This window comes from Thamnophis sirtalis, unplaced genomic scaffold (assembly GCF_051295495.1).
Source record: "Thamnophis sirtalis isolate CommonGarterSnake01/CBP01778 unplaced genomic scaffold, rThaSir2_p1.2 scaffold_1, whole genome shotgun sequence".
Classification (NCBI taxonomy): Eukaryota; Metazoa; Chordata; class Lepidosauria; order Squamata; family Natricidae; genus Thamnophis; species Thamnophis sirtalis.
Genome location: NW_028261381.1, coordinates 59749791 through 59777047, shown reverse-complemented (window position 1 = coordinate 59777047; position 27257 = coordinate 59749791). Strand labels below are relative to the sequence as shown.

At 41.8% G+C, this 27257-nt stretch overlaps 1 protein-coding gene across 14 annotated transcripts in view; it reads left to right on the top strand.

Annotated features, from left to right (window-relative positions):
* Positions 1-27257, top strand: part of TNS1 (tensin 1) — a 461144-nt gene that overhangs the window by 270401 nt on the left and 163486 nt on the right. For all 14 annotated transcript variants that reach the window (XM_087712547.1, XM_087712575.1, XM_087712556.1 and 11 more), the window contains one exon: positions 21800-21838. In XM_087712547.1, coding sequence (XP_087568673.1) covers positions 21800-21838 — 39 coding nt within the window. The remainder of the gene's footprint in view (positions 1-21799; positions 21839-27257) is intronic.

Genomic DNA, 27257 nt, shown 5'->3' with positions numbered 1-27257 from the left:
CAGGGGATCCAGACCTTTAGGATTTTGACAATAAAAAGTAACTTTATTAATTTCTTGGGGAGGGGAAATCGTGTGTGTGTGTGTGTGTGTGTGTGTGTGTGTGTGTGTGTGTGTGTGTGTGTGTGTTTATGTAGGCAGATTCACTGAATATTTCTTTCCTAACCCCCGCTTTTGCTTTGCAGCATTTCTTAGCAACTCCAAAATGAGAGGAAATGTGCTGTGCATAAATGACCATATTTCTTACTGTTTTCCTGTGAAAGCAAGCAGAGGCACAGGAAGTTCACTGGGTTAGAGGATTGACCACCATGTGACATATAGGGCAAGTTTCCGTCTCATTTGTTGCATTTATACCCATGCTAGGGTATAAAAAAAAATATTAACAGAAAAACGTATTTCTCATTCTTTCCCTGAATTTTCTCCTGGATCGTTCAAAGTTGCCATTTCCCATTCCCATTTTTTTTCATGTTCTGGAAGAGCCAAGGTGGCGCAGTGGTTAAATGCAGCACTGCAGGCTACTGCTAGATCAGCAGTTCAGCGGTTCAAATCTCACCGGCTCAGGGTTGACTCAGCCTTCCATCCTTCCGAGGTGGGTAAAATGAGGACCCAGATTGTTGGGGGCAATATGCTGACTCTCTGTAAACCGCTTAGAGAGGGCTGAAAGCCCTATGAAGCGGTATATAAGTCTACTACTGCTATTTGGAGAACACCAAAATAAGCTCCCATCAAAATGAAAACATGTTTCATTCATATTTTACTTTTTGTCTAGTTTGACTCGCTATTCATAAGCCAGGCTATTCTTGAATAAATGGCTACAATCAGAAATTTAGAGAGTAGTGAAATTTAATCAGGGCTAAAAAAGCCACTATGAAGCTGTGGTCAAGGTTATTGGATTAGACCCAGGAGGACTACACCTAATAGGTAAAAGTCTTCTGTCAGCAACGAAGGCTCCCTGAGTGACTTAAAGCTAGTTTCTGCCCCATCTACTTACAGGCTTGTTGTAGGAGAAAAATGGGAACAGGAAGGCTAGTTATATTATCTTAAGCTCCTGGAAAAAAAGATTCCTAAATAAATCTAAATAGGAAATATAGCTAAAGTTTTTAGGTATGTAGGAGGGGCAGAAGAAAGGGAAGTTCATTTTATAGTCAAGAGACAGAACAGAAGACATCCAGTGCCCTGGATCAAAATTGCAGTGCAAAGCGATTGATAGCTTTTCATTACGTCTTGGCTATTTTTCTACAAACCAAGAATTTATATTATCAATGGTGTGGCACACTGGTGGAATATCTAAGACAATGGCGGGGGGGGGGGGGAGAAAAGAAAAGTTTGTATTTGCATCAGAGGTAGGTTTTGGGTCATTCATTGTGACATAAAGGATATTTTGGAGGCCTTCCAATATGTTTAAACTAGAGGAGTTCTTGGCTACAGAAAATATTTCTCCTCTACCCTGTATTGTCCCAAATTCATCAAAAACATAGCTCAGTTTCTCATTGTCCAAGGCTGCTCTCCTTCTTTAATTGGTTTGTTTTTACTACTGCCTTGGGTCTATATAAAAACATCTATTCTAACCAGCAAAAATCCACAAACATTGCCATAACATCAGATTTGTTGGAATTTAGTAGAAGATGTTAGCCAAAGTGGAAAAAATTTTAACTAAGCCTTTTTTGAAGTCTCTGGATATATTGGGACTGCCACTCCCAGGAACTATCCAGCCAGCTGAGTTTTGTGATTTAGATTCCCACCACATCTGTAGATTGCCAAATTAATGGAAAGGATGCTAATATGATGGAATTTTTACAAAAAATGGGTAATGCCACACAGACATAGTGCAGTGCTTGTTCAATGAGCTTACAGATTACATAAATGGAAAGAATATGCAAGATACATAAGAGAAGAGGCAAGCAAATAAAGAGACTATAAGATGAATCAACCTTTTTTTTGGATAAGAGGAAGTTTTGAGAAGGAAATGGTTGAGATGAACTGAAGTAAAAGGAAATAGTTTCTAGCAAAAGGAGCAATGTTCATCCAAAGAATATTGGATATAGAATATGTTTTCTGCCTTATCCTTTTCATCTTATTGCATCTTAATACTTTGCTGTAAGAAGGACTTTAAAATCATAAGGTAGGTGAGCAGTCCAAACACTGTTTGATGAGTTGGAAAACCAGATGAAATCAGCCAAGCTTATGCTCAATCTTTTCTCTAGTATTTCAGTATATTCACATATGAGAGACATCATGGAGAACAGGACAGAGACTGCACACTGCAAGAATAAATTAATTTTAGAAAATGAGTGGGTTCCCATTAAAAAAATTCAAGTTCTGTGCACAAGACTCTCTACTATACGAACTGACTCATTTTGGAATTTGCTATACTGTAGGTTGAGTCTGGAATGATAGCTTTCTGCAATGCTGGGACAGCTTAATTTAGGAGTAAACTAGCAGCATGGAAAATAGTACCATAGAAGGAGATACCAGGGTGCATCTGAGTTTGGTCTGTTATTCTATAGGCTGCCTTAATCTTTTCTTCTTTTAAATCCCATTCCTATTATATTGAGTTACCCTCTGTGGACCGTCCATACAATAGTAAATAAACAATTGTTTGGTAGTGCTCACAAAAAAATATTTAAGGAGCTAAGGAAGCAATTCATGACAATGCCTGACAGTATCCCAGTGAAATAAGTACAATTCATGTATTCATACACATATAATATCCTTTGCTTTTAATGGGATTTGGGAATCTGTATTTAGAATTCATGTACATAAGCACAGATACACAAGTGGAACTTCAAAAAAGGACAGCTTGTAAAATAGATGCATACATGAAAACATTTACTTTCTATGAACCATTTCCTTCCATAAGCCATTTGGCAGAATAGAACTTGCACAAAGATAGAAACATTATCTTTGCACATTTGTGTGCTTCTGAATTTATACTGTAAAGGTAAAGGTTCCCCTCGCACATATATGCTAGTCATTCCCGATTCTAGGGGGCAGTGCTCATTTCCGTTTCAAAGCCAAAGAGCCAGCGTTGTCCGAAGACTTCTCTTTGGTCATGTGGCCGGCATGACTAAACGCCAAAGGCACATGGAGCACTTTTACCTTCCCACCAAAGGTGGTTCCTATTTTTTTACTTACATTTTTACATGCTTTCAAACTGCTAGGTTGGCAGAAGCTGGGGCAAGTAATGGGAGCTCACTCCGTTATGTGGTGCTAGGGATTCGAACTGCCGAACCTTTCTGATCAACAAGCTCAGCGTCATAGCCACTGAGCCACTGCATCCCCCTTTTTAAACTTTTTTTTAACCTATACTGTACATAATGTTATATCTTACTTTGAATTTCTTATAGATGTTTGGAAAGCAGAATTTTGAAACAATTTAAAAAAATTTTAAAGCAAAATTTGATCCAGCAAGATTTGTATCTTTCTCTCTGTGTAGGTGTGTGAAAAAATGTGTGTGTGTGTGTGTTTGTGGGAAGAGGGTGTGTGTGTGATCTAAACATGTGACAAAGCTGAATTTCTTGATTACATGGGAAACCTTTCTGAAGATCAAGGCAAATATGGAGATGGTTGGAAGATGAACAGTTTGCAATTTGATGCAATGGTCATGCCACTTGATTCTTTGCTTTTTTCAGTATAGTTTGAACCATAAGTGAGAAATGATCCTCAACGGAGGCTCTAGTCATTTTAAAATGCTTTTAGGAACGATGCTAGGAATGTCTCTGTATGTTGACCTAGTATGTCTCCAAGCAAACTTTTGAAATATTTGTACAGTAAACAGCTTCTAAGTGTGGCCACTTGCTTTTATTTATAGGAAAGAAAGTCAGATCATTTTGTTGTCCTATCGGATTGTAAGAGAACATTGAAATAACATGGAAAAGTTGCAGAGTTTACAGCTACACTTCTTACATCCTCTGTGAGGGATTGAATAGCAACAGTAACTGGGACCTTGCAGAGCTCTGACTTGTCTTATTAGGCACTGTGCTTGGTCTCACGAAGTGCTCTGATGCAGCATTCCAAATTCATCACATTTTCAACATACAGTGTTCTTTTAAAGTGTTGGCCTGCAAGGCAGCCCTTCCCAAAATGTGCTTTCCTGGCTTTGCCTCCCCCCTTTCCCATCTTCCCTTGTCAAATGTGGGTGCCAGATTTCAATCAACCTGCATGCATCATAAGAATTACATTCCTGTGGCTCCACATGAAGCCCTTCGCAAACAAATAAGCAGCAGGTGCAATGCCATGTTCCAGCTGTGGATTTTTTCGTTCCCAAGTTGAGCAGGGACAACCAGTTGGGTGGTGGCCTTGACCTCGAGGAACAATGTTTCTCTTGCATGTTTATTCTTTTCCTTTCCTAATGCTAACAGGGGAAAAAAATCTATATAAGGGAAGGAACCAGCAGTTCAGAATAAAAGGAGCAGGACTGAGGCGGAGGAGGATAAGAATTATAGGGGAGCTTGATGGATGAGCAGTTCCAAGCCAAATAGCACGATGTTTTAGCATCCTGGTGCCATGCCTTTACTCAGCAGTTTGACAACAGAGAGGCAGCAAAGCAACATCACACAGCCTGCTTTCCATCAGCACTCTGGAGCGCCCCCCCCTCCCCAAAGAAGCAAGCTTCAGGCCTTTATAAAAAGGCACAAAGAAAAAGTGAGGAAGACAGGGATGCTTTGCTTTTGATTTACAGAGACTGACCATGTATTGGGGAAAAATTGCTAGTCTTCAAATTAAGTCTTGACAGTGAGGATCGTATGGACTAGGCTTCAAAGCAGATGAAGTTTGGACAGATAGGTTGACCATGCCTATAAAGATCAGTTCCTCAGGGTCAGCTGATAAAATATGATCTTCCTTGGTGCCTTTTCTGCCATGTTAATAAAATAATGAGAAATTCACCCTGCAATGTACAGAGGCAAATATGTGAATCAGAAATGTATTTCCATGGCTGGTTTGAATACCAAACCTTGTGAATTTTTGAAGAAACTCTCAGAATTGAAATAAGATGGTGCAAACTCAGGCCAATGGGTATGTGGTGTTATTCCTCAGAGCATTTAAATTAATGTGACTTTCCATTATACCCATGCAGAAGAGAATTCATCATGCCTTTACATATTAAGTAATTAAATGTTGTGCATAAAATTAGAAAAGGAAAAAAAATACTCAATTGTGATAGATGAGAGCTTAGGCCAGATGACCACTGCAATTATCTTGAAACTTTGGAAATCTCTGAATTGGCTAATTGTCTCAGTTGTAGAATAGCCAGTATTGTCTAAATGTAAAAAATGTGCTGTGCTGCTCAATCCCCAAATACCCGATGCCACCCAGAGTCCCTACTTCATTTGCATAATGCAGATTGCATATGCTAACCTTTCTATGATTTCTGCATAAATTTGCTTCTCTCGAATATGGAATAGCTGCCCATTGTACTATCAATACTGTTGTGTATATGGCTCAGAGATTGATGAATTCCATATGTGCAGCGGCTTTTATGCTGAGCCAGTAATCAGAAGTACTGCCGACTGTAGAGAGAGCCTGGGTGAAGTGGAGATTATAGGAACTTTTTGAAGATTTACTGGTGCTATTATGAGATCGGTGACAGAGAAAAACAGTTAGCAGACCACGGAGGAGACATCTGGATCAACATGAGATATCGTCTCCCCAGTGGCCAGCAACAAGATTGAAAAACATTACCAATGTGCCTCAAAGGAGATGGAAGGCTGCTAAGAGTTTCATGTGTATCCAATGAGAGAGCTCTTTTGATCAAGAACAGAAAAGAGATCGCTCTCTAGATATTGTTGGACTACAACTCCCATTATTTCATTCTTTTGAATGGGTAAAACCTTTGGGAGTTAGATTTAAAGAACATTTGAAGGACCACATATTGTTCACATCTCCTTTACATAAAGTCCAAGGCAGGGAACCTTCTTAAACAGATTAGACTCTAGAATCTAAGATTAAAAATCTCCTCAGTGGGAATAACAATGGTATCTTTATTCTCTTCCTATCTCACATCGTTAAATGACTGCTCACACTCATCCTCTGACTGTCTCCTCTTCTATTTTCAGCAGGTTTTCAAAACCTGCTCCAGAATCTATGAAATGAAAATGAAATGAATTTCATTTTCTGTTTGAGGAGAAAGAAATTTCAGAATTCAGCCCTAAAGTCCAAATATATATAACATTAAATTATTGTATTAATTTTGGAGTCTAGAGCAAGGAATTGTATTCATTCTACATTCTGTAGACGCTGTGAATGTCCTTTTTCTTTAGCTGAACTTATACATTTATCAAATGTTTAATGTTTTCTGTCCGAAAACCTACTGTATTACCAGAAATGATAACAAAAAGAGAGGCATGTGTCACTAATTTGGGTTTATTTATCTGCACAATAAATACACTTATCAAGTGCACTGACATCTTGCTGCTAGTTCATTTGAGGTTGGTTAAAATAATCAAACAAGCCAATGGTAACCATAGATGAAACAGTGTCACCTTAGGCTAACTAATGATCCTCTCTGATGCCATTGGCCTGAGCGTCTTTATTTTGATATTCTCCTGTGCACTGAGGTCTTAAAACAACCCATGGGATGGAAGGATATTACCTGTGTCCCGTGTGATTCTCTCAGCCCTTTCTAGTAGCCAGTAACATGAACTCCTTTGTTTTGGTTTCTGTTTTTCCTCAGCCTGTACATGATTGATTAGTGTTATTAACTCAATGTCAATTCTGTGATCACAGATAGATTTTCTTTGTTAGGGTTCTGTCCCTAACCTGGTCTTTCAGGTCTTCCGACAGGGAACGCATCACTGCTATAAATGAGTCCATCCACCTTGCTGCTGCTCATCTCCCCCCTCTTTTTTTCTTCCATCTTCCATCCCAAGCATTAGAGCCTTCTCCAGAGAGCTCGATCTTCACATTATGTCTATGGAAGTTCTCAATCATCCAGGTCATGGTTGTCCCAAAGGTGCTTTTTCAAAAGGCAATTAGACTTTGTTTTCCCTTGAAGATGTCTCGTCCATTTCCTTGAAGATGTCTCGTGTCTCATCCATCTCATGGCTTCTTCAGTTCTGACGTTTCTGAAGTTTAGATGTTCAGATGTGTCTGAAGTAGGATAATTTGAACCTGGTGCCCGAAGTGCAAACTCTGGGTTGATTTTTTTCAGTGATGTTATTGGTGTGTTTTCTTGGCTGCTCATTCCCAGGGTCCATATTTTAGACATGTGAAATAATGATGTAATAAAGTCAAATCTGTACAGTTCGAATATTGTGGATTTTGTACGACTTTCCTATAAAGGGAGAGGCAGGCATATCTAGATATTATGAATAAGAGCAAGATGCAGACTCACTGTGAACCATCACGTCTTTTACTTTGAAAGCAATATAGACTAGAGTTTATCCTCCCAGTAGATGAATATTCCAGAGGCACTGAGAGGGCTAATGCTAAGAGTTCTAGTGACTATGGAGAATTCCAGGTTAGAAAAAAGTGCGGAATACCACTTGTCTGTTGAGCTTGTTTCATTATGATGTGTTAACCTGCTTTTATGAAAAAGACACAAAGCTGCCTGGATTTATCTCATTGGCTCTTGAGTACATGAGATGAAGTGGAAATTAATTACCACCACTATGTAAATATAGTTGCAGGCCCGTAACAGTTGAGGCTGTATGATAGATTTTTGACATCTCAGTGGGACATTTTTATGTTTGATAAATTTCAGGGAAACATGCCTCATTTGATTCTTCAGAATCACCAGGATTAACTATGTAATAATGCATGGTTTCACTGGGAGGAAGAACAGTTCTGGTCACCTTCCAACACTACTGAGTATAATACACAAACTCAGTTGGGGTTTTGGTTTTGCACTGTTGCTATAAAGTGGATTAATGGATTGAGATTTAGAATTTAGTTTGCATTTTGCTACAATCTTTTATTTTCCCCTCTGTCCTTTTAAACTCCACTTTTCTAAGTCCTTGACCTGAGCAAATTCTTTCCAGTAGTTGATGCTGTAATACTTGTGTGATAACTTGACAAGTTTTGTATGTACAAAATCCAGGGAAAATATGTAATAAATTTACAAAAAGTAGATATAACTATCTGTCAGCATCATTGGCAAATACATGATTAGTAAAGTTACCAGCACTGCCCCTTATTTTTGTTAACATTTTACTTAAGTAATTTTCAGAACTAAAGCATATGGTATTTCCATCTAAGGTTAGAGATGTACAGTCGAAGCAAGTTTGTAAAAGGCCCTTATTATCTAGACCACATTCTTGTAGGAGAAAATGCCAAGCTTTTCTTATGGGTGTGTGCCTATGTGGTTTGGTTATGAAATTCTATTGTTACATGTTCTTCTAATGTATTACAAAAATGATTTTGGAAAAGTAGCATAAGTCTTCATATAAAACTACACACAGTTGTTTAATTCTGCAGAATAGAGATGGCACTTCATAAGGGCTCCATAGTACTTCACAACAAAGAAGAATCCCTGTTTATGTAATGTCCCTTAGCTATTGTATTATTTAAGGAATATGTGCCCCGATAGTCCTCTCCAAAAGAGGAGTTACTTTTCATACTAACAAATATAAAAACATAATAACAATAATCAATCCTTAGGATCCATTTAAAATACATTAAAAGCAGCTGGAAACCCACAAGAGATTAACTCTAGCAGTCAATAAATAAAAGGAAAACAGAGTAATTGGCTTGTTTCAAGTAGCTGAGCTCCAGTGAGATTGCATCTAAAAATTAGATGACCAATCAGATAGGCCCCAAGACAGTTTCAACATCTCAGTTGCGTCCTATCAGTTCCTATGGGAAAATCCATAATTTGTCTTCCTTGATATTGGAACTTTGATGTTGGGAAATGTATGGATGGATTATGGGAAGCTTTGGGTATAAAGATCTTTCTTCCCAGAAAGAAAGTTGACCCAGTGGAAGATTGAGGCGAATCTTTGCCATGGGAGGGAAACTGATTTCAAAAAGTCTGGGAAAGGAAGAAGAGATTAATTTTTCTTTCAGTCCTTATTTCAGCCAGGCCAGTGGTGGGATTCAATTTTTTTTGACTACCGGTTCTGTGGGCATGGCTTGGTGGGCATGGCAGGGGAAGGATACTTTAAAATTCCATTCCCTCCCCACTCCAAAGGAAGGATACCTCAAAATTCCTATTCCCTCCCAATCAGCTGGGACTTGGGAGATAGAGAATAGATGGGGCAAGGCCAATCAGAGGTGGTATTTACCAGTTCTCCGTACTACTCAAAATTTCCACCACTGGTTCTCCAGAACTGGTTAGAACTTGCTGAATACCACTTCTGAGCCAAGCATGGTGCTGGATTCGCCAGATATCCCAAAATTGGAGAATCTGGAGAAGGTTTAGTGGGCTTGTCATGACTATTTTGAAGGCTACTATTCATATATTTATGGTGGATTTGAATGGCTGCTGGGTCCTTTTTTAAGAATGTAAGAAGCATTCTGTTTGATCAAATAACGATCCAATAAGCTATTTTCACATCCTTATGTCTCTGCAATTCAGGAGCAGGTTATCATATTGGTGGTATTCGTTTTCTTGGTGTTTCCTATATTCAAAAGGAAATGCCACCTCTTGATACAGAAGTTCTCTTTGCTACATGTCCATGAATTTCTCAAGTACGTAAAAAAGTTACCCAGTGCTGCCATGATTTGAGGAATCTTACCATCCCGGGAGAGACTATCTCAGTGAAGAAATGTGTTGCTGCCCAAATTTTATGTGATTCAACCACAATTTGAAGACATAAATCAAATCCACAAAGGAGAGGAGCTAAATGCAGGTGTACAGCAGGACCCCACAGTGATGCTTCTGAAACGTTGGCCTTCTCTGTGCAATTGCCTGGAGATGCTGTGTAAACATAATCTCTTCCCTGAGCCAAAATCTCTCCCTGTTTGTAACTCACAAGTGGGTCCAAGCAGAACATTCTTTGCGCTTTGTGGATCAGGGCCAGCCCTGAAGGCTAGGAGTAGGCCCTTTTATGGTAGCATTTCTCCATCAGGTTTTTTCTTTTTAAAAAAAAGCCACAACCACTCAGCCCATAACAAAACAGAGGAGAGAACACAAACAGAGACCCTGGAATGTGTAGAGTGTTGGCCAGGGAACAGTTAGGCAGCAGGGAGCCTTTGGGTGGGAAGGGAGATCAAATAATTAGGACTGCAAAAACCCTCTTCTCTTCCCTGAGTAGGAAGATAATACAGGAATGTGCATCTGATGGGCAGGTTGCTACATGCGGAGGGAAGAGGAAATGTTTCCTAATGAGCCTTGTTTGGTCACTTGGGTAAATTATCAGAGATGTTTTTTAGTGGGTACAGCAAATAGTTTTAGCCCCAGGAAACATTCTTTATTGTGTATTTTCAGTGCTATCAGCTACTTAGCTACAAATAGCATCTGTAACTTTGCTGCAGTCTGAACCGAAGGTCTAACTAATGAAATGTAGGCAGTAGGAAAACAGTACTATCATCTCACTGTTTTCTGCCTTTCTCTTCATTTTAGCAGAAGGGAGGCAGGTTCTTCCTGGGCTCAAAAAAGCCAATTTCAAAGACATCCTCCATGCAGTCAGTGAGAGTTACCCAGATAACTTGGTATGTTGATAATTTAATAGTGGCTTGCCACTAAAAAATTAATCTGCCCACAAATTGTCTGTTCTGTGGGAATGTAGAATTTATTTGTCTCTTTCTGGAGACCACAAAAAGGACCTGGAATGCCTGTGTTTTAGTCCCATCTAAACACTTTGTGGAAACTGGCAAGACAGAGGGGAACGAAAAAGCATTCCTAGGGTGATTAAAACCTGTAGAAATAGAGAAGGCATAGCTGAAAAGATAATTATAACAGCTGCCACTTAAGATGACAGGTACATACCCTGTTTCCCTGAAAATAAGACCTCCCCAGATAATAAGGCCAATCAGACTTTTGAGCTCATGCGCTAAAATACCCCCCCCAAATAAGCCCTCACCCAAAATATTGCAACACAGCAGCAGCCATGAAGTGACCATGCTTGCCGCCTTCTGCACCTCAAAAATAAGACCTCCCCGAAAATAAGGCCAAGCGTTTATTTCCGGGATAAAAAAAAACATGGTAACAAATAATTTTAGGCCAGCCAATAGGTGCCCCAAATGGACATGTTACTTGTCTTGTGAAGGTTGCTCCAAATCTATTTTGTTGAATCTAATGGATTGTGATGTTGCAAGCAAAAATTGTGTGATCCACCTGGGAAAAAAGGAAGGAAAGTTTTGACTCATTATTTATATGTCTAGCATGATAAGGGCAGAATCAAGGGCTTTTTTCCTCTAAACTGAAATTCAATTTGCAACAACCTAGAGCATCTCTGTTCCCTAAATTAGTGTCCATACATTAATAGTGGATGTGAACAGATGCTGGATGCTTTTTTGAAGAACATAGAAAGCTGTCTATCCAAATAATGATCCATTATGGTGGCTTCAAAGCCTTGTGCCCTGCAACTCAGGAGCAGGATATTATCCAGTATATAATGAAACTTAGCACAAAGGATTTATCTCTATGCTCCTGCCACCATTGTGGCATCTCATCAACCTTATGAAAAATACGGTGTCACGGTTGTTTCAACCTGCGATGTGGCTAAACTAAGCCAGTTTATATTTTTATATTCCTTAGTGATCATCCTTATTTCCTATTCATGGTATGAATATGCCCTGGTAGATAATTTTATGTTAAGCAACTTCATAACGTTGTCTTCATCTCATTCCCATTTCATTGCTGAGGCAGCTTAAAGACATCTTAGGTAATATTTTCAGTATCTCCCAGCTGTTATGATTTGGGGTGCAAGCGTGGATGGTTGAAGCAATTATTTTTTCAACTACTATTGGCTATTTTAGGTGGAATTCTAGCTAGGAATTCTTCCAATGTTCCCTCTAATTTTTTTTCCAGTGTGAGCAGAAAAGTATAGTGTTTGAGCGGCACATTTTCATGCCTGAGCACCTGAATTTTTTTCACAGATGTCACCTAAGACAACAACGAAATCAGTATTATTTGAAACTCAAAGTTATGTTTATTCAAGGTACCCGCTTAATTAAAAGTGTTATATAATATCAGTATCACTTAACAACGGTCCTGCTTAGCAACCAAAATGTTGGCTCAGAAACTCTGGCATTGAAGCATGCAAGTCTTAAAGCTGTCAAGTTACAAGACTCTTGCACCCCTAAACCTTTAGGGAAAAAAACCCAGGGGTCTTCAAACCTGACAGCTTTAAGATTTGTGGACTTCAACTCCCAGAATTCCTCCTCCAGTCATGTTGGCTCAGGAACTCTGGCATTGAAGCATGCAAGTCTTAAAGCTGTCAAGTTACAAGACCCTTGCACCCCTAACCCTTTAGGGAAAAAAACCCAGGGGTCTTCAAACCTGACAGCTTTAAGACTTGTGGACTTCAACTCCCAGAATTCCTCCTCCAGTCATGTTGCAGCGACGTCATCTGCGTGGATCTGCCCCATCTTTGGTTTTTTTCCCAGGGGGCAGGGCTGCTGCTGAAGATGCCAACGAGCCCCCGCCACCACTAGAATAACTGCTGCCGCCTCCTCCTCCTCCTCCAACAGCACCACCACATTTGCTGCCCAGCGCTGCAGCTGAGGTGAAGCCGCCAAAGCTCCCGCTGGTGCCCCCGCCCATGGCAGCGGTGGTGCCTCCCCCTCCACTCGGAACACCTCAGCTGGGCACCGCGTTACCCCTGCCGCCGTCTCCACCTCCACCGTGCTTTTGAGAAGCCATGAGGCCTTTTTTTCTTGCTCCTGCCCCCTCCGCCCCCTTCCTATTAGCTCCCGTGGCCTCATGGCTCCTCAAAAGCACGGAGGAGGAGGAAGGGAGAGGGATAACGTGTGGGCCAGCTCAGGTGCTCTGCGTGGAGGGCTAGGCACCACTGCCACGGGCGGGGGTGCTGGCGGGTGCTTTGGCGGCTTCACCTCAGCCGCAGCATCGGGCGGCAAATCCGGCAGTGCTGTTGGAGGAGGAGGAGGCAGCAGCAGATATTCTGGTGATGGTGGGGGCTTTGGGGGTTCACTTCAGCTGGAGAGCCGGGCACAAGCAGCTAGGATTGGCCGCCCACAAAGGACCTCCTCGGGCTTGCTTTGCTGAACATGGGGCGACTGATGCTAGTTTGAGTGGCCGTGGCCGGCACAAACTACCGTCAGTCGCTCCATGCTCATCAAAACAAGTCTGGGGAGGTCCTTTGCGGGCGGCCAGTTCTAGCCGCCTGCAAAGGACTTCCCCGCATTTGCTTTGCTGAACATGGGGTGACTGACGGTAATGAGCGGCGCAGCTGGCGCCTAGGAGGTCCTAGCAGACCGGCTGTGCCATGTAAGCTGCTGCTGTCCCCGCGCCCGTGCTAACCCTAGATTTTCTGAGGCCCCTCAGCTTCCGGAGCCTGTGACATAAATCACTGCGCGGCAGTTAGAAATGGCTGCACGGTGTTTTCTTGCTACGTTCGCGGCCATGCAGCCGCGCACCTTAGAGGGAACAGTGAATTCTTCTCTAAGACCATTTTTGACTTGTAGGGCAGGAGAGACTAGTAGACACCAGGTTCATGCAGGACATTGCTTCCATAATTTCTGGATCCTGTTTTTCTGAACTTCTAAGAACTATGTTAGATCTTACAGTCTGGTTACATATACAGGCATTTCTTGTTTAGTGACTACCTCTATTTGTAACTAATCACAAGCCAGCTATAATGGTGATGAAAAAGAAACTTTATGAACAATCCTCGCATTTACAATGTTTGCGATTCTGTAAAGCAAAGGAAAACTGAAATAAGATCATAAGTACAATCATGATTTTGCTTAGCAACCACCTCACTTAATGACCAAGTCCCAATTGTGGCCACTAAATGAGAACTACCCTTTTATAACCAGTCTGTGTAAGACCTAGCACAGTTAGGTTTAAATTACTATATTATGAAAGGGTGGCAGACCTATTTTTTAAAATGTGGATTTAGTGCCCTGGGAAGAGTGCTAAATCTATGTTTCGTTTCATTTCGTTTCGTTTTGTTTATTCAATTTGTAGGCCGCCCTATTCCCCGAAGGGACTCAGGGCAGCTGAACAAAGCCAAGGGAGGGGAAATTACAAAAAGTAAGAAAAAGACAATCAGACAATACGAACAGTTTAAAAGCACAACAGACACAGCAAATTCGAGTATGGGGGGAAACTCAACCCCAGGCTTGCTGGGACAGCCAGGTCTTCACGGCCGTCTGGAAGGCCTGAAGGGTGGAGAGGGTCCGAATCTCCACGGGGAGCTCGTTCCAAAGGGCCGGGGCAGCCACAGAGAAGGCCCTCCTCCGAGTAGTCGACAGCCAACATTGGCTGGCAGATGGAATATGGAGGAGGCCTAATCTGTGGGATCGAATGGGTCTGTGGGAGGTAATCGGCAGAAGGCGGTCTCTCAAGTACCCAGGTCCAATACCATGTAGGGCTTTATAAGTAATAACTAGCACCCTGAAGCATATCTGGAGACCAATAGGTAGCCAGTGCAGCTCGCGGAGGATAGGTGTAACGTGGGTGTACCGGGGTGCACCCACAATCGCTCGCGCGGCTGCATTCTGGACCAGCTGGAGTCTCCGAACACTCTTCAAGGGCTGCCCCATGTAGAGCGCATTGCAGTATCCAGTCTTGAGGTCACGAGGGCATGAGTGACTGTTGTAAGATCCTCCCGGTTCAGGTAGGGACGCAATTGGTGCACCAGGCGGACCTGGGCAAACGCCCCCCTGGTCACAGCTGACAAATGGTGATCTAGTCAGCTGTGGGTCCAGGAGGACTCCCAAATTGCGAACCCTGTCTGAGGGGCGTATAATTTCACCCCCCAGCCTGAGAGATGGAATACTAAGCCAATTTGTGGGAGGAAAAAACATCAGCCACTCGGTCTTGTCAGGATTGAGAGCCAGTCTGTTCACCCCCATCCAGACCCTCACATCCTCCAGGCACTGGCACATCACGTCAACTGCTTCACTGAGTTGGCACGGGGCGGACAGATACAATTGAGTATCGTCCGCATATTGGTGGTATCCTATCCCGTTCCGTTGGATGATCTCTCCCAGTGGCTTCATGTAAATGTTGAACAGGAGGAGGGACAGGACCGACCCCTGCGGCACCCCATAATTAAGGGGCCTAGGGGTCGACCTCTGTCCTCCAACCAACACCGACTGCGACCTGCCTGAGAGGTAGGAGGAGAACCACCGAAAAACGGTGCCTCCCACCCCCACCTCTCGCAACCGCCACAGCAGGATACCATGGTCGATGGTATCGAAGGCCGCTGAGAGGTCCAGGAGAACCAGAACGGAGGTATGGCCTCCATCTCTGGCTCTCCAGAGATCATCGGTCAGTGCGACCAAAGCAGTTTCCGTGCTGTAGCCAGGCCTGAAACCAGATTGGAAGGCGTCTAGATAATCGGTTTCCTCCAAGGACCGATGGAGCTGAAAGGCCACCACTTTCTCAACAACCTTCCCAACAAAGGGGAGGTTGGAGACTGGACAATAGTTATTTAAAACGGCTGGATCCAGGGACGGTCTCTTCAGTAGGGGCCTCACCACCGCCTCCTTTAAAGGGGGGGGAAAGACCCTTCCCGGAGAGACGTGGTCACAATTGCCTGGATCCAGCCCCATGTCACCTCCCTGCTGTTCGCGACCAGCCAGGAGGAACACGGGTCCAGTACACAAGTGGAGGCACTCACTGCTCCGATGGCCTTGTCCACTTCCTCAGGGGTAACAGACTGAAAATCAATCCAACAATGGCGCTCAAGATCCTCCCTCGGTACCTCGGCTGGCTCTGCGCAATTGGAGTCCAGGTTTGCCCGAAGCCGAGCCACTTTATCCGCGAGGAATTGACCGAACTCCTCAGCCTTACTTTGCAAGGGAGTGCCCGTATCCCTCCCTTTAAGGAGGGAACGGGCTATCCCAAACAAGGCGCCTGGGCGTGACTCAGCGGAAGCGATCAGAGCAGCAATATGGATTCTTTTTGATGTCCGGATAGCCCGGAGGTAGGCTCTGATGCAAGATTTTAATGAGGCTCGGTCTGACATGGACTTACTGGCTCTCCAGCGGCGCTCTAGGCGTCTCTTTTGGCGATTCATCTCCCGGAGTTCCTCAGTAAACCAAGGAGCCCTCCTGGATCCACTGCCGCGGATCGGCCGTAGAGGCGCAATCCGGTTAAGGGCCCCTGCTGCCACCGAGTTCCAAGCAGCGACCAGAGTCCCAACCGAATCGCGGGCGAGAGTATCAGGTCTAACACCAAGCGCTGTCTGAAAGCCCATAGGGTCCATAAGGCGCCTGGGGTGGAACCACCTAATCGGTTCCTCCTCCCTACAGTGGGGGATTGGCCTCCAAAAGTCGAGCCTCAGTAGGCAGTGGTCCGACCACCACAGGGGCAGGATCTCAATGCCCCTCAGACCAAGATCACAACTCCACTGCTCCGAGAGGAATACGAGGTCAAGTGTGTGACCCGCTGAGTGGGTCAGGTCCCGAATTACTTGGGTCAAGCCCATGGCTGTCATGGAAGCCATGAACTCCTGCGCCCCATCAGAGTGCCCACCGAGCGAAGGCAAGTTGAAATCCCCCAGCACCATAAACCTGGGAAACTCAAGTCCTGTTTCGAAGACAGGACTAGTGGTGTGCTGCACAGACAGTTGAAAAAGAACCAAGTTCTTCTGGTTGTGTTACTGATTTAAAATTGTAAGGACAGTACTCTTCACTAAGTTTGTTACTTAAGACAAGGGCTTGCTGGGGCAGCAAAATTGCTGGCATTCTTTTCTTTTGGCTCAAGGACTGCTAGACTGAACTTTCATGTGGCTGTCTGGTGATGCCCTTTTGTTGTTGTTGTTTAAAGATATAATCCATTATAGACAAGGGGAAAGGGTTTCTCTCCTGGCACAGCTCAGCAAACAACAAGAACATTGTACGGGGCAACACGTTCACGCTTGCTTGGAACTGTCACTTGTTCAGAGATATCCCAATTCCCATGTGTTGCCTGACAGGACTACAAAAATATGACCAAGCGAAGAAACGTAAGCATTTCTCCCATCTTCAACTGATTAGCTCAGCTCTTACTTTCTGGTACTAACTTCAGTCTCCCTTGTATGGCAAACGTATTTGTCCACTCATAGCCCAAGCAACTCTTGTGTGTCCTAAGATGAACTGTCACTGCCTTTCAACTCTGCAAGCTTCTTATGGGCAGGAAATGCATGTCTTCACTTACTCAGTCCTTTGGAGTGCTTATTTTTCTGAGATGTGAATGTTATGCAGTTTGGTATACTAAATGAAACCATGTTCTGTAGTCTGTGATGTGGGAAGTCAGGGATTGTTTATGGAAGTCAACTCATGGATAAAAGAGATAGGTTATACTGTTTAATTGGGTTCTTAATTTGTACTACTGACACTCTCCCCATGACACCACCCAAAACTGGACTTCACTCACAGATCTTCAGTATTGGAATGCATCTTGAAAGCCTCTTCAGAATTTAAGAGAAGTATTTAAAAGTACTTCATTTGTAATAATTCATTACTGGCAGCTGAGTCCCCTAATGACACCTGCGTGTGGCATTGGCAGATTGTTGTCAACAATTTATTTATTCTGCTTGTCAAAATCTGGTCATTACTATTCAGTGATGGGTTTCAAAAAAATTTAGAACCTCTTCGGTAGATGTTGCCTGCTTTGTGGGAGTGGCTTGCTGGCCATGTAACTGGGTGGGAGTGGCTTGCCAGCCATGTGACTGGGTGGGCGTGGCCAACTTGTAAAATGTGGTGAAACTCACTTAACAACGCTCTTGCTTAGCAACCAAAATGTTGGCTCAGAAGCTCTGTTGTTTGAAGCACACAAGTCTTAAAGTTGTCAAGTTACAACACCCTTGCACCCCTAACCCTTTAGAAAAAAACCCCCGGGGTGTTCAAACTTGACAGCTTTAAGACTTGTGGACTTCAACTCCCAGAATTCCTCCTCTCGCTCTTCATCTTGATGATGTGGGGATGGGCGGGTCGAGGGAGCTGGAATCGGTTCTAAATGGCACTGTAGATTTGTGGAACCTCTTCTATAGAAGAGGTTAGAACTGGCAGGAACCCATCCCTGTTACTATTGCATTAAATGTTTTCAAGTGTTTTGGAAGGGGACATTTGGAATTTTGAATATGTGTTGTTTGTGCTCTCACAAATTGGTTGCTTTGAGGGCTTGCCCATTCACACAAAACTGTTGACAGGTAACCTAGCCAGTTACAAAACATCAGTTTACCAGAATTTTACCTGCTTGCCATTCTAGCATCTCATGGAAATCTCTGTTGGCCCTGCAAACACAGAAGTGGCTTGTCAGACTTGTAAACCAGGGGTCCCCACCCCCGGCCTGCAGCCCACTACCAGTTCTTGAGCCTTTTGGAAATGGGCAGTAGAAGTGGTGGGTGAGCACGCACATGCCCACTTGCACAAGGAGCGAGGGTGTATGCACATGCCTCATTTGTGTGAGCAGCATGTGGGTATGCCTGGCGCTTGCGCAAATAGAGCTGCTGCACATGTGCACACGCTTGTCCACTGTGCATGCAGAACCATTCCCAACCCCCATTGGTCCCAAAAGATGAAAAGGTTGGGGAACTCTGTCCTAAACAGATCAACTCATTTTTTTAGTTCTAGACTGCCAGTAGAAAGAAGAGGATACAAGAGAAAACACAAAAAGTTGAGATAGATTTATGCTATAATGAGATGTAAGTGTGGAAAGGCTCTAAGAATATCTTTCTGGGTACTGAACGAATGAGGACATAAGGCAGTGATTCTTAACCTTTTCTTCATCAGGGACCACCTTTAAATTTTTTGTGGCCACAGACCATGGCCACCAACCCCCCCACCCCCAGGTTTAAACTCAAGGTTTAAATTATAACATTTCTTCAAGTCTTCAGCAACTCCTTGTGATGACATCACCCCCCCCCCCCCTCAAGGGTCTGGACCACAGGTTGAGAACCCCTGACGTAAGGCATTACAGTGACAGGACACATAGTACTGTGAAATAGGGTGATGGGAGTAGAGTAGACCTAAGGTTTTTGGTGCTGTGTTGCCTTCAACCAAAGACATACCTATGTAATCTGGCAAATGAATCTGCATCTATTAATGAAGAGGCAAGAGTAGTTTGTAAAACAAAATGTGATTCGATTTCATGTTCTTTCTCAAGCTAATCTATTGATGCCCTCTGCTGTTTGGAAGTCAATAACTTCATTTTTTCTTTCTGTAAACAGTAAAGATTGTAAGCAGTTTCGAGTACAAAAAAGGGAGGGGGAAAAAGAAAGAGAAAAGAACTGGCACATTATAGAAGAACATCTCCCAAGGACCAAAACTGCAGTTGCCTCTGGAAAGGATTGAAACTGAAGTTTGGCTGGATTTGATGTTTACATGGCATTTGTGGGGGAAAAAACCACATACCTCCCTTGTCCCCTTTTGTTCTATAAGCATTCTGTAGCACGGGGGTTCAATTAAGTGGATATGAGACTTCTCTCAGTTGAGGCCAACTTTCTTTTTTTATTATTACTTATTTTAGCACTCAAATAGTTTTTCCACATAAAGGGGCCTCTGGGGATCAGATGAGCTAGTTGTGTTGTGGAAGAGGCCTTCTTGTTCTTCTAGAGAGCCCCTGTGCTAGGAAGGCAATAGGGAAACATTCTTTTAACCCTTAACTTCCCCCCACCCCGTCCAAAGAATTCCCTGAAATTCACACTTAATGATGGCTCAGGAAGAAAATAGCAACCCTGATCAGTTGCTTCAAAATCAAGAATCCTAGTGAAGAATTCTCAGTATTTAAATATTAATACTAATAACATATTTTGATTACTTCAGTGGTGGGATTCAAAAATTTTTACTACCGGTTCTGTGGGCGTGGCTGAGTTAGCGTGGCGTAGCTTGGGGTGTGTGGCTGGCTGGGCATGGCAGGGGAAGGATACTGTAAAATCTCCATTCCCTCCCCACCCCACTCCAGGGGAAAGTTACTGCAAAATCCCCCTCCCGATCAACTGGGACTCAGGAGGCAGAGAATAGATGGGGGTGGGGCCAGTCAGAGGTGGTGTTTACCGGTTCTCCAAACTATTCAAAATTTCCACTACTGGTTCTCCAGAACTGGTCAGAACCTGCTGAATACCACCTCTGGATAACTTGCTTATGATATGCATATGTCAGGGTTATTTGTCAATTCTGAGATGATGTGGGAATATGTGGCTAACAAATTCATACCAAAAACTAAACCATGATCCACAATCTAGGGTGCTTGAGGTCTCTGGCTATCATGTTCTAGTGGAATTTAGGGCCTTCACACTAGTGTTATTTTCCTATATTTTTCTTCATCTTAAGAAGTAGTCATGGCTGCAAGATGAAGCAGGTTTGTTTATTGCTTTAGAGTGGTACCGTGAAACAAACTGATATGAAAGAGAGATTGCAGAGATCTTTTCTGATCATTAATCTGAAACATCTCGTGAGCAAGGTATGCGACTATTCAACAGGATATAATGCAAAGCGGAGAAAGATCAGTATTATATTTTAGAATGTTAGACATATCAGGACTTATACAAAAATATTCACTGGACTTTTCCATCTCTTTACTGCTTACTAGAAGATCCGGATGTACTTGGTGTATGTCCGCATACCACCATAGATTTCATTGAATGGTTTTGGAGCTATCACTTTCTCCCTTTCATCATCTTCCCATTCTGAAAATAAAAAGAAGGGAAGTCTGAATGTAAGCCTCATTGAATTTAATAGGATACAAATATAATAGTAATAGGTTTTGGTGGCTCGATGCAACACATTTTGTGTGTTTAACTCAGAGACACGATAGGCAAGAGACTGACGCAGTGGTTTTCCCCAAACAGGTTGCTATTACCCATTGCATTTTATCCTACTTTTATTTTTGTTGTGACATTTTTTAAAATAATTTATATTTGCTTCATGGTATATGAAGCACATAGGTGCTATTACTACTAGTACTGCAATTACTACTATTATTTTTCAGCCAGACATTGGGATGTTTTCGAAAGCTGCCAGTAAAATTTGGCAATAAAAGATGAAAAAAATGGGGTTCAGGGTCTCATCAAAGCCCATAATTTTAAGTCCTGCCTTATTGTCGAGCACTGTAGTTGCTTTCTTTAAAATTGTAAAAAAAACTAAAATAAAAAATTAAGTGTTAAAACTGCGGTATCCCTCCTTTTGCTCAATAATAATCTAGTATTCTTATAATACTAGACCTCTGGCCTTGGACGTCATGTTGTCTAGTGAACAAATCCTCTGTAGTACAGCCTTGATAAGCTTTCATTCAATCCTGAGCAGTTGCTTGAGAAAGCAAATGTTGATGGGTTCTTACTTTCCAAAATGCCTATTCTAAAATCTGCCTGAACGTTCAGTTACTTTAGAGGGAGCGAATAATTTCCATGCACAGATAGAAAAGCTCAACATCAATGTTTGGTGTATTTGGTTTATTTTGGACACCAAAATAAGTATTTAAGCCAGTTTGGTGCAGTGGTGAGCCATAGGTATAGAAACCAGGAGACGGTGAGAGTTCTAGTCTCACCATAAGCATGAAAGCCAACTGGGTGACTTTGGACCAGTCACTCCCTCTCAACTCAACCAAAGTAAGTAAGTAAGTAAGTAAGTAAGTAAGTAAGTAAGTAAGTAAGTAAGTAAGTAAGTAAGTAAGTAAGTAAGTAAATGTGATTGCTGTTAGATGGTAAGAGGGAGGTACATCCAGTGCTCAGGTGAAATGTGTGTTATCTTGCTTTTTTCTGTGTTAAGACTGCTAATGTTGGGTCTCCTTTGTGTCTTGCTCTTTTAGGCTGCCACACCTTGTATGCCTGTTGGCAATCATGAGCTGGTAAGTGTGTTTCCTTTTCTTTTTCTTTGTCCCTTGCTTTTATCTATTGTATCTCATTTTTCTGCCCAGAAAATTGCCTAAAGCACTTAACTGTTGAGATGAAAGTAGGTAGGTGAAGTTTAGGAATTAGAAGAGACAACAACTTGTTGGAAAATACACCCATATGTATGCACACTCTGCTGCATATTTGGGTGTTCTTTATTTTAAATGGATTTTTCTGAATGTTTGCAAAAATACTCGATTTTCAATATTGATCTAGATTTACTCCATGCCATTTTGGTATATTTCTAAAGTTGCTGGATGAGAAATCAGCAGATAGCGTATTCAAGTCCATTCTTAGATGTGGAAGCTGGCTTGGGGTCTTTTTGCCACTTTTTCCTTTCTCTCTTTTAGCCCAACTCAGCCTTACAAGATTTATGTTATGGGAAAGATAATAGTCTGGGGAATGTGCCCTCCTGTTGTAGAAAATGAAGGCAGGAGATGATGATGATGATGATGATGAGGAGGAGGAGGAGGAGGAGGAGGAGGAGTGTTATACACAATGAAGTAACAAAATGCCAGGCAACTATTATAGATGCAGCAAGAAGCAATATTGTCTTTGTTTACCTCCCCCCCCCCCACCTTCATCTTCCATGCCAGAGATAACTGAAACTCTGTCGAGATTTGCCTTGTTTAAGAGATCCTCAGACATTCTCTCATATTACGGCTGAAAACTCACAATGGCTCAGAAGCCTAATATTAGAAAATTATACCCTGAGATTTCCTGGGTAATATAAATCTTGGTTGATGAGTTGGGATGGAGCCCATATAAAATCTTCCCCGTATTGGATATTCTCAAGTAGACAAAAAGCCATAAAAACAGATGTCCAAGAATGCCAAATCTTTAATAAGTAGATTTATAGTAGCAAAGGTAATGCTACAAAATTACAAAAGAATGCCAGTGATTGCCCAATAACTGCCCATGATTGCCCAGTATTCAAGGTTTGCAGTGAATACAAAATTCAAATTATTGTGTTTCTCTTGTCTATGTGATACAGTGGCCTAGAAACCACTCCCTTTTCAACAGGAGGGACTGTAACTACTGGTAACAGACCATTTCCTTGGGACCATGTGAGAATTTAATTGTTACATACTGACAGACAGTATAGTAGTTTCCACCAAGGTCCTCTGTTCTGGTGGGAACTATATTCAAATCTGATTGGTTGAATGGTCTGACAGCTCCCTATAAAAGGGCTGCTGCCAGACAGAGCCTTTGTGGATTGTACATAGTTGTCAGTTAATAAAGAGATGTTTGTTGCTGAAGCCTGAATCTGCCTCATCCATTCACCCTATCTAACATTAATGTTTCAATATTGCTTTCAAATCTTCCTTGTTGTAAAAAGTTGTTCAATTATTGGCAAGTGACACATGTCAACAATCCATTGTTACAGATCAAGTGTAGATTTTAGGTATTCAGAGATAACTTTGTTAACTCTCTGAAAAATCCACCATTCTTCTTTCAAGAGCCGAGGTGGCGCAGTGGTTAAATGCAGCACTGCAGGCTACTTCAGCTGACTGCAGTTCTGCAGTTCGGCTGTTCATATCTCACCGGCTCAAGGTTGACTCAGCCTTCCATCCTTCCGAGGTGGGTAAAATGCGGACCCGGATTGTTGTTGGGGGCAATATGCTGACTCTGTAAACCGCTTAGAGAGGGCTGAAAGCCCTATGAAGTGGTATATAAGTCTAACTGCTATTGCTATTCATGTCATTACATTTATTTAATATCTATAAAGGAAAGAAGAACGCATGCATATTTAATACTGCAATCTATACAGGGTCATATTAAAAATATTATTGATTTCACACTAAAATGTGGCAATAATAGCATAAGTCCAAATTGTATCTTAATAAGCCATCTCTTTGAAAGGTTTAATCAAGATAAATGAAGTGGTTGGAACACAACCTAAAACCACAATACTATACTAATTAGTGTTGTGATTATTGCTATTGGAAATAAATTCACATTTATTCCATTTTACAGAATAATCAGGCAGGATGTGAAACGTATATATTAATGAAAGCAGAAATGTCCTATTGGCATAAATTCTGATTTATTCTTGTTTATAGAATAATCAGGGTATGAAAATCATGTATTAATGAAATAAGATTAGGAATAGAGAATTTTGGTCTATCTGTAAAAGTTATCATGTGATCTATATATGGAATTTTATTCCCTACAATCAAGTCAACTCACATTAATGTTTTCAGTGTTTTTAATTGCCTAGACAAGACGTCCTTACGCCATTAAAAAGGGGCATTTTTGGTAGGTAACTCATAAATTTCATAAAGGAAAGGCACACCATTAATCTTAATTCCTGATTTAGGAACTGAGTAAATTATATGATTCAAGATCTGAGTAAATTATACTAATCCAAACAAAAACATTTTTGAGGAAACTCCCATAAAGTAAGAGCATGTTAAAAAAAAAAACCATACAAAAATGTTTTTTCAACATTCAGGGCTGTAGCTGCTGAATCCTGTTTATTTTAAGTTAAAACAAGAACATTATAAAAATCAGAAGCCTAATCCTGTATAAATCTTGGTTGAGCTGGGTACACAGTAGTTGGAAGTAGTTGGATAAACTGGTTCCAAATAGAGGTAGTCCTTGACTTATGACCAATTGAGCCCAACATTTCTATTGTTAAGTGAGTTTTGCCCCAGTTTACATCTTTTCTTGCTACAGCTGTAAATTGAATCACTGCAGTTCTTAAATTTGTAACACGATTGTTAATGAATCTGGTTTCCCCATTGACTTTGTTTGTCAGAAGGTTGCAAAAGGGGATGACATGATCTGAGGACATTACAATCGTCGTAAATATAAGCCAGTTGCCTAGCCTCTGAATTTTGATCACATGATCAGGAAGATGCTGCAAAGGTCGTAACTATGAAAAATGGTCATAAGTCACTGTTTTCAGTGCCGTTTTAACTTTCAACGGTCACTAACTAAACTGTTGTAAATTGAGGACTACCTGTAGCTGTTAAAATCCTTAGCATCCAATTGTTTAAGGCAAATGATAAACAGTTAGAATGTATGGTAATATCCTTGTCTGGTTTAAGAATAATTATAATATTTGCCTCATTAAAACTGAAAAACGGATTTATTTGGGGGGAAAAGTCACTCAAGAAAATAGGAGATTATAGGGCCCAATATACAATATACCGAACCATCAAAGATCAGGAGTTTTCTCCAATTCCATAGATTTATCTTTAGTGATTGTTTCTTAAACTAAGAAAGTGAACCGAGATTAGTAATCTGGTCTTTGTGATAATTTTACTTTTTGTTAAAAGCAAACTGTCTTGCCATCTTTTGTTGAAGAATGGGAATCTGCATACCATTTGCATCTCCAATAAATGGTGCATTTATGTTTGCCTGAAGAATATGCTACATTTGTTGGTCTTTTTCAATATTTCTGCTTTGCTTGATGTAGTATAATAAAATTCTACTTTAGAAGCATAAAACAGTATTAAATTCATCTTTAACGGAGACTAAACTGTAAGATATTGGTCAGGAAATGGGTAGGATAATGAACTAATAATTCAATTACTTTACCTTTTAAGCTTATTGCTTTACTTTATAAGCAGCATATGTGATCATTCAACCCCTAAATATTTTGGAAATGGTCTATATCAAAGACAGTGATGTAACTGAATCACTGTTAATAAAAAAATTCTGCCATTTCCTGTTCCATCTGTTTAGCAAGGTCTGTATTGTTCAACAAAGATACACTCAAGGACCATGTAAAGAATGCATGTACTTTTTAAAGCAAATAAAATAGTAAGGATCACAAGAGCATGATTTGAAATTGTACTAGAATCACATGCTTTAAGTTTAGATATAGAAGAATGAACTATCAAGAAATAATCTAACCAAAAAGAATTTCTCTTATGTGGAAGACAGGAAAGTGCATTCCCTTTGGGGAAGATTTATACAACACAACATATTCATTCAGCTAAATTCAGACATGTAGTCTTGGAAAATATGAATCTGAGAATATAATTTAGTTAGTGAAATGTTAAGAAAGATTAAAAGTTTGATTCATATCACTTCCATCTATTACATGATCTGCTCGTTTAGTTTACAGATATTCAAAACATGTATTTGTGATTTGACCATAGAAATTCAGTTTTCCTAAATCTTGATATATGGCAATAAGTATTTTTTTTTAAAAAAAGACTCCTGCGAGTCCTTTGGACTGCATGGTGATCACACAGGTCAGTCCTAGAGGAGATGAACCCTGACTTCTCTTTAGAAGGCCAGACCTTGAAGAAGAAACTCAAATATTTTGGCCACCAGTGACGTGCAGTCAGGGGAGGAAGGGGAGGCAGGGCCTCACCATTGTCATCATGAAAAGAAAAAAAATTAAAAGGAAAAAGACTGAGGTAGTTGCTGCCAGTCACAGTGAATGACTCTGCTTAGTGCTTAACTGTTTAAAAAAGCCTCTCAAAAAAGTGCCCTCTGCAAGAGGAGGTGAGAGAACCACATGCCTCCTTAAGTCTATCTTTATGATCACTCGAGCAGAGTTAAGCAAGGGTTAAAAGGCGAAAAATTCCTTATCTAGAGGAGGCACATGGTTCTCTAGCCTCCTCTTGTAGAGGGCACTTTTTTAGAGGCTTTTTTTAAAACAGTTAAGCAGAGTCACCCATTGGAGACTCTGGCAGCAGCTAATCCAGCCTTACTTCAGCAGCTCTTGCCTTTTTCTTTTTACCTTTTTTACATTTTCATCATGGCAGACAAGAGAAGAGTTGAAATCCTCTGTGAAACAGCTGGAAAAGGTATGTGGGTTGGAGGGAGGGGGGAGGAATTCAAAATTATTGTAATTTGTAAGTAATTGTAATTTGTATTATTATAAGGTGTGTGTGTGTGTGTGTGTTACCTACCTCTGCTGGTGCGCGGGCTGGCACTTTATTTTTTATTTTTTAAAGACCCACCGCCGCGCCTGCTATGGCTTTAAAGTCCTGGTGCCGCACTGGCCATAGAGCGGGATGTGTCCCGCACTATGGCAAGCGAGGCAGCATGGCTTTAAAGTCCCGGCGCTGCACCGGCCATAGAGTGGGATGTGTCCTGCTCTATGGCCGGCGCTGCACTGGGAATTTAAAGCCATGCCATGCTGGCCATAGAGCGGGACGCATCCTGCTCTATGGCTGGCGCAGGGACTTTAAAGCCATGCCGCCGTGCCGGCCATAGAGGAGGACGCATCCTGATCTATGGCCAGCGTGGCGCAGGGACTTTAAAGCCATGCTGCCGCACCGGCTGTAGAGCGGGACGTGTCCTGCTCTATGGCTGGCACGGCGCTGGGAAGCCCCGGTGCTGGCAGACATAGGTCGACTTTTGCCCCCTTGCCTCACCGGCCATAAACCTCACCGCACGTCACTGTTGGCT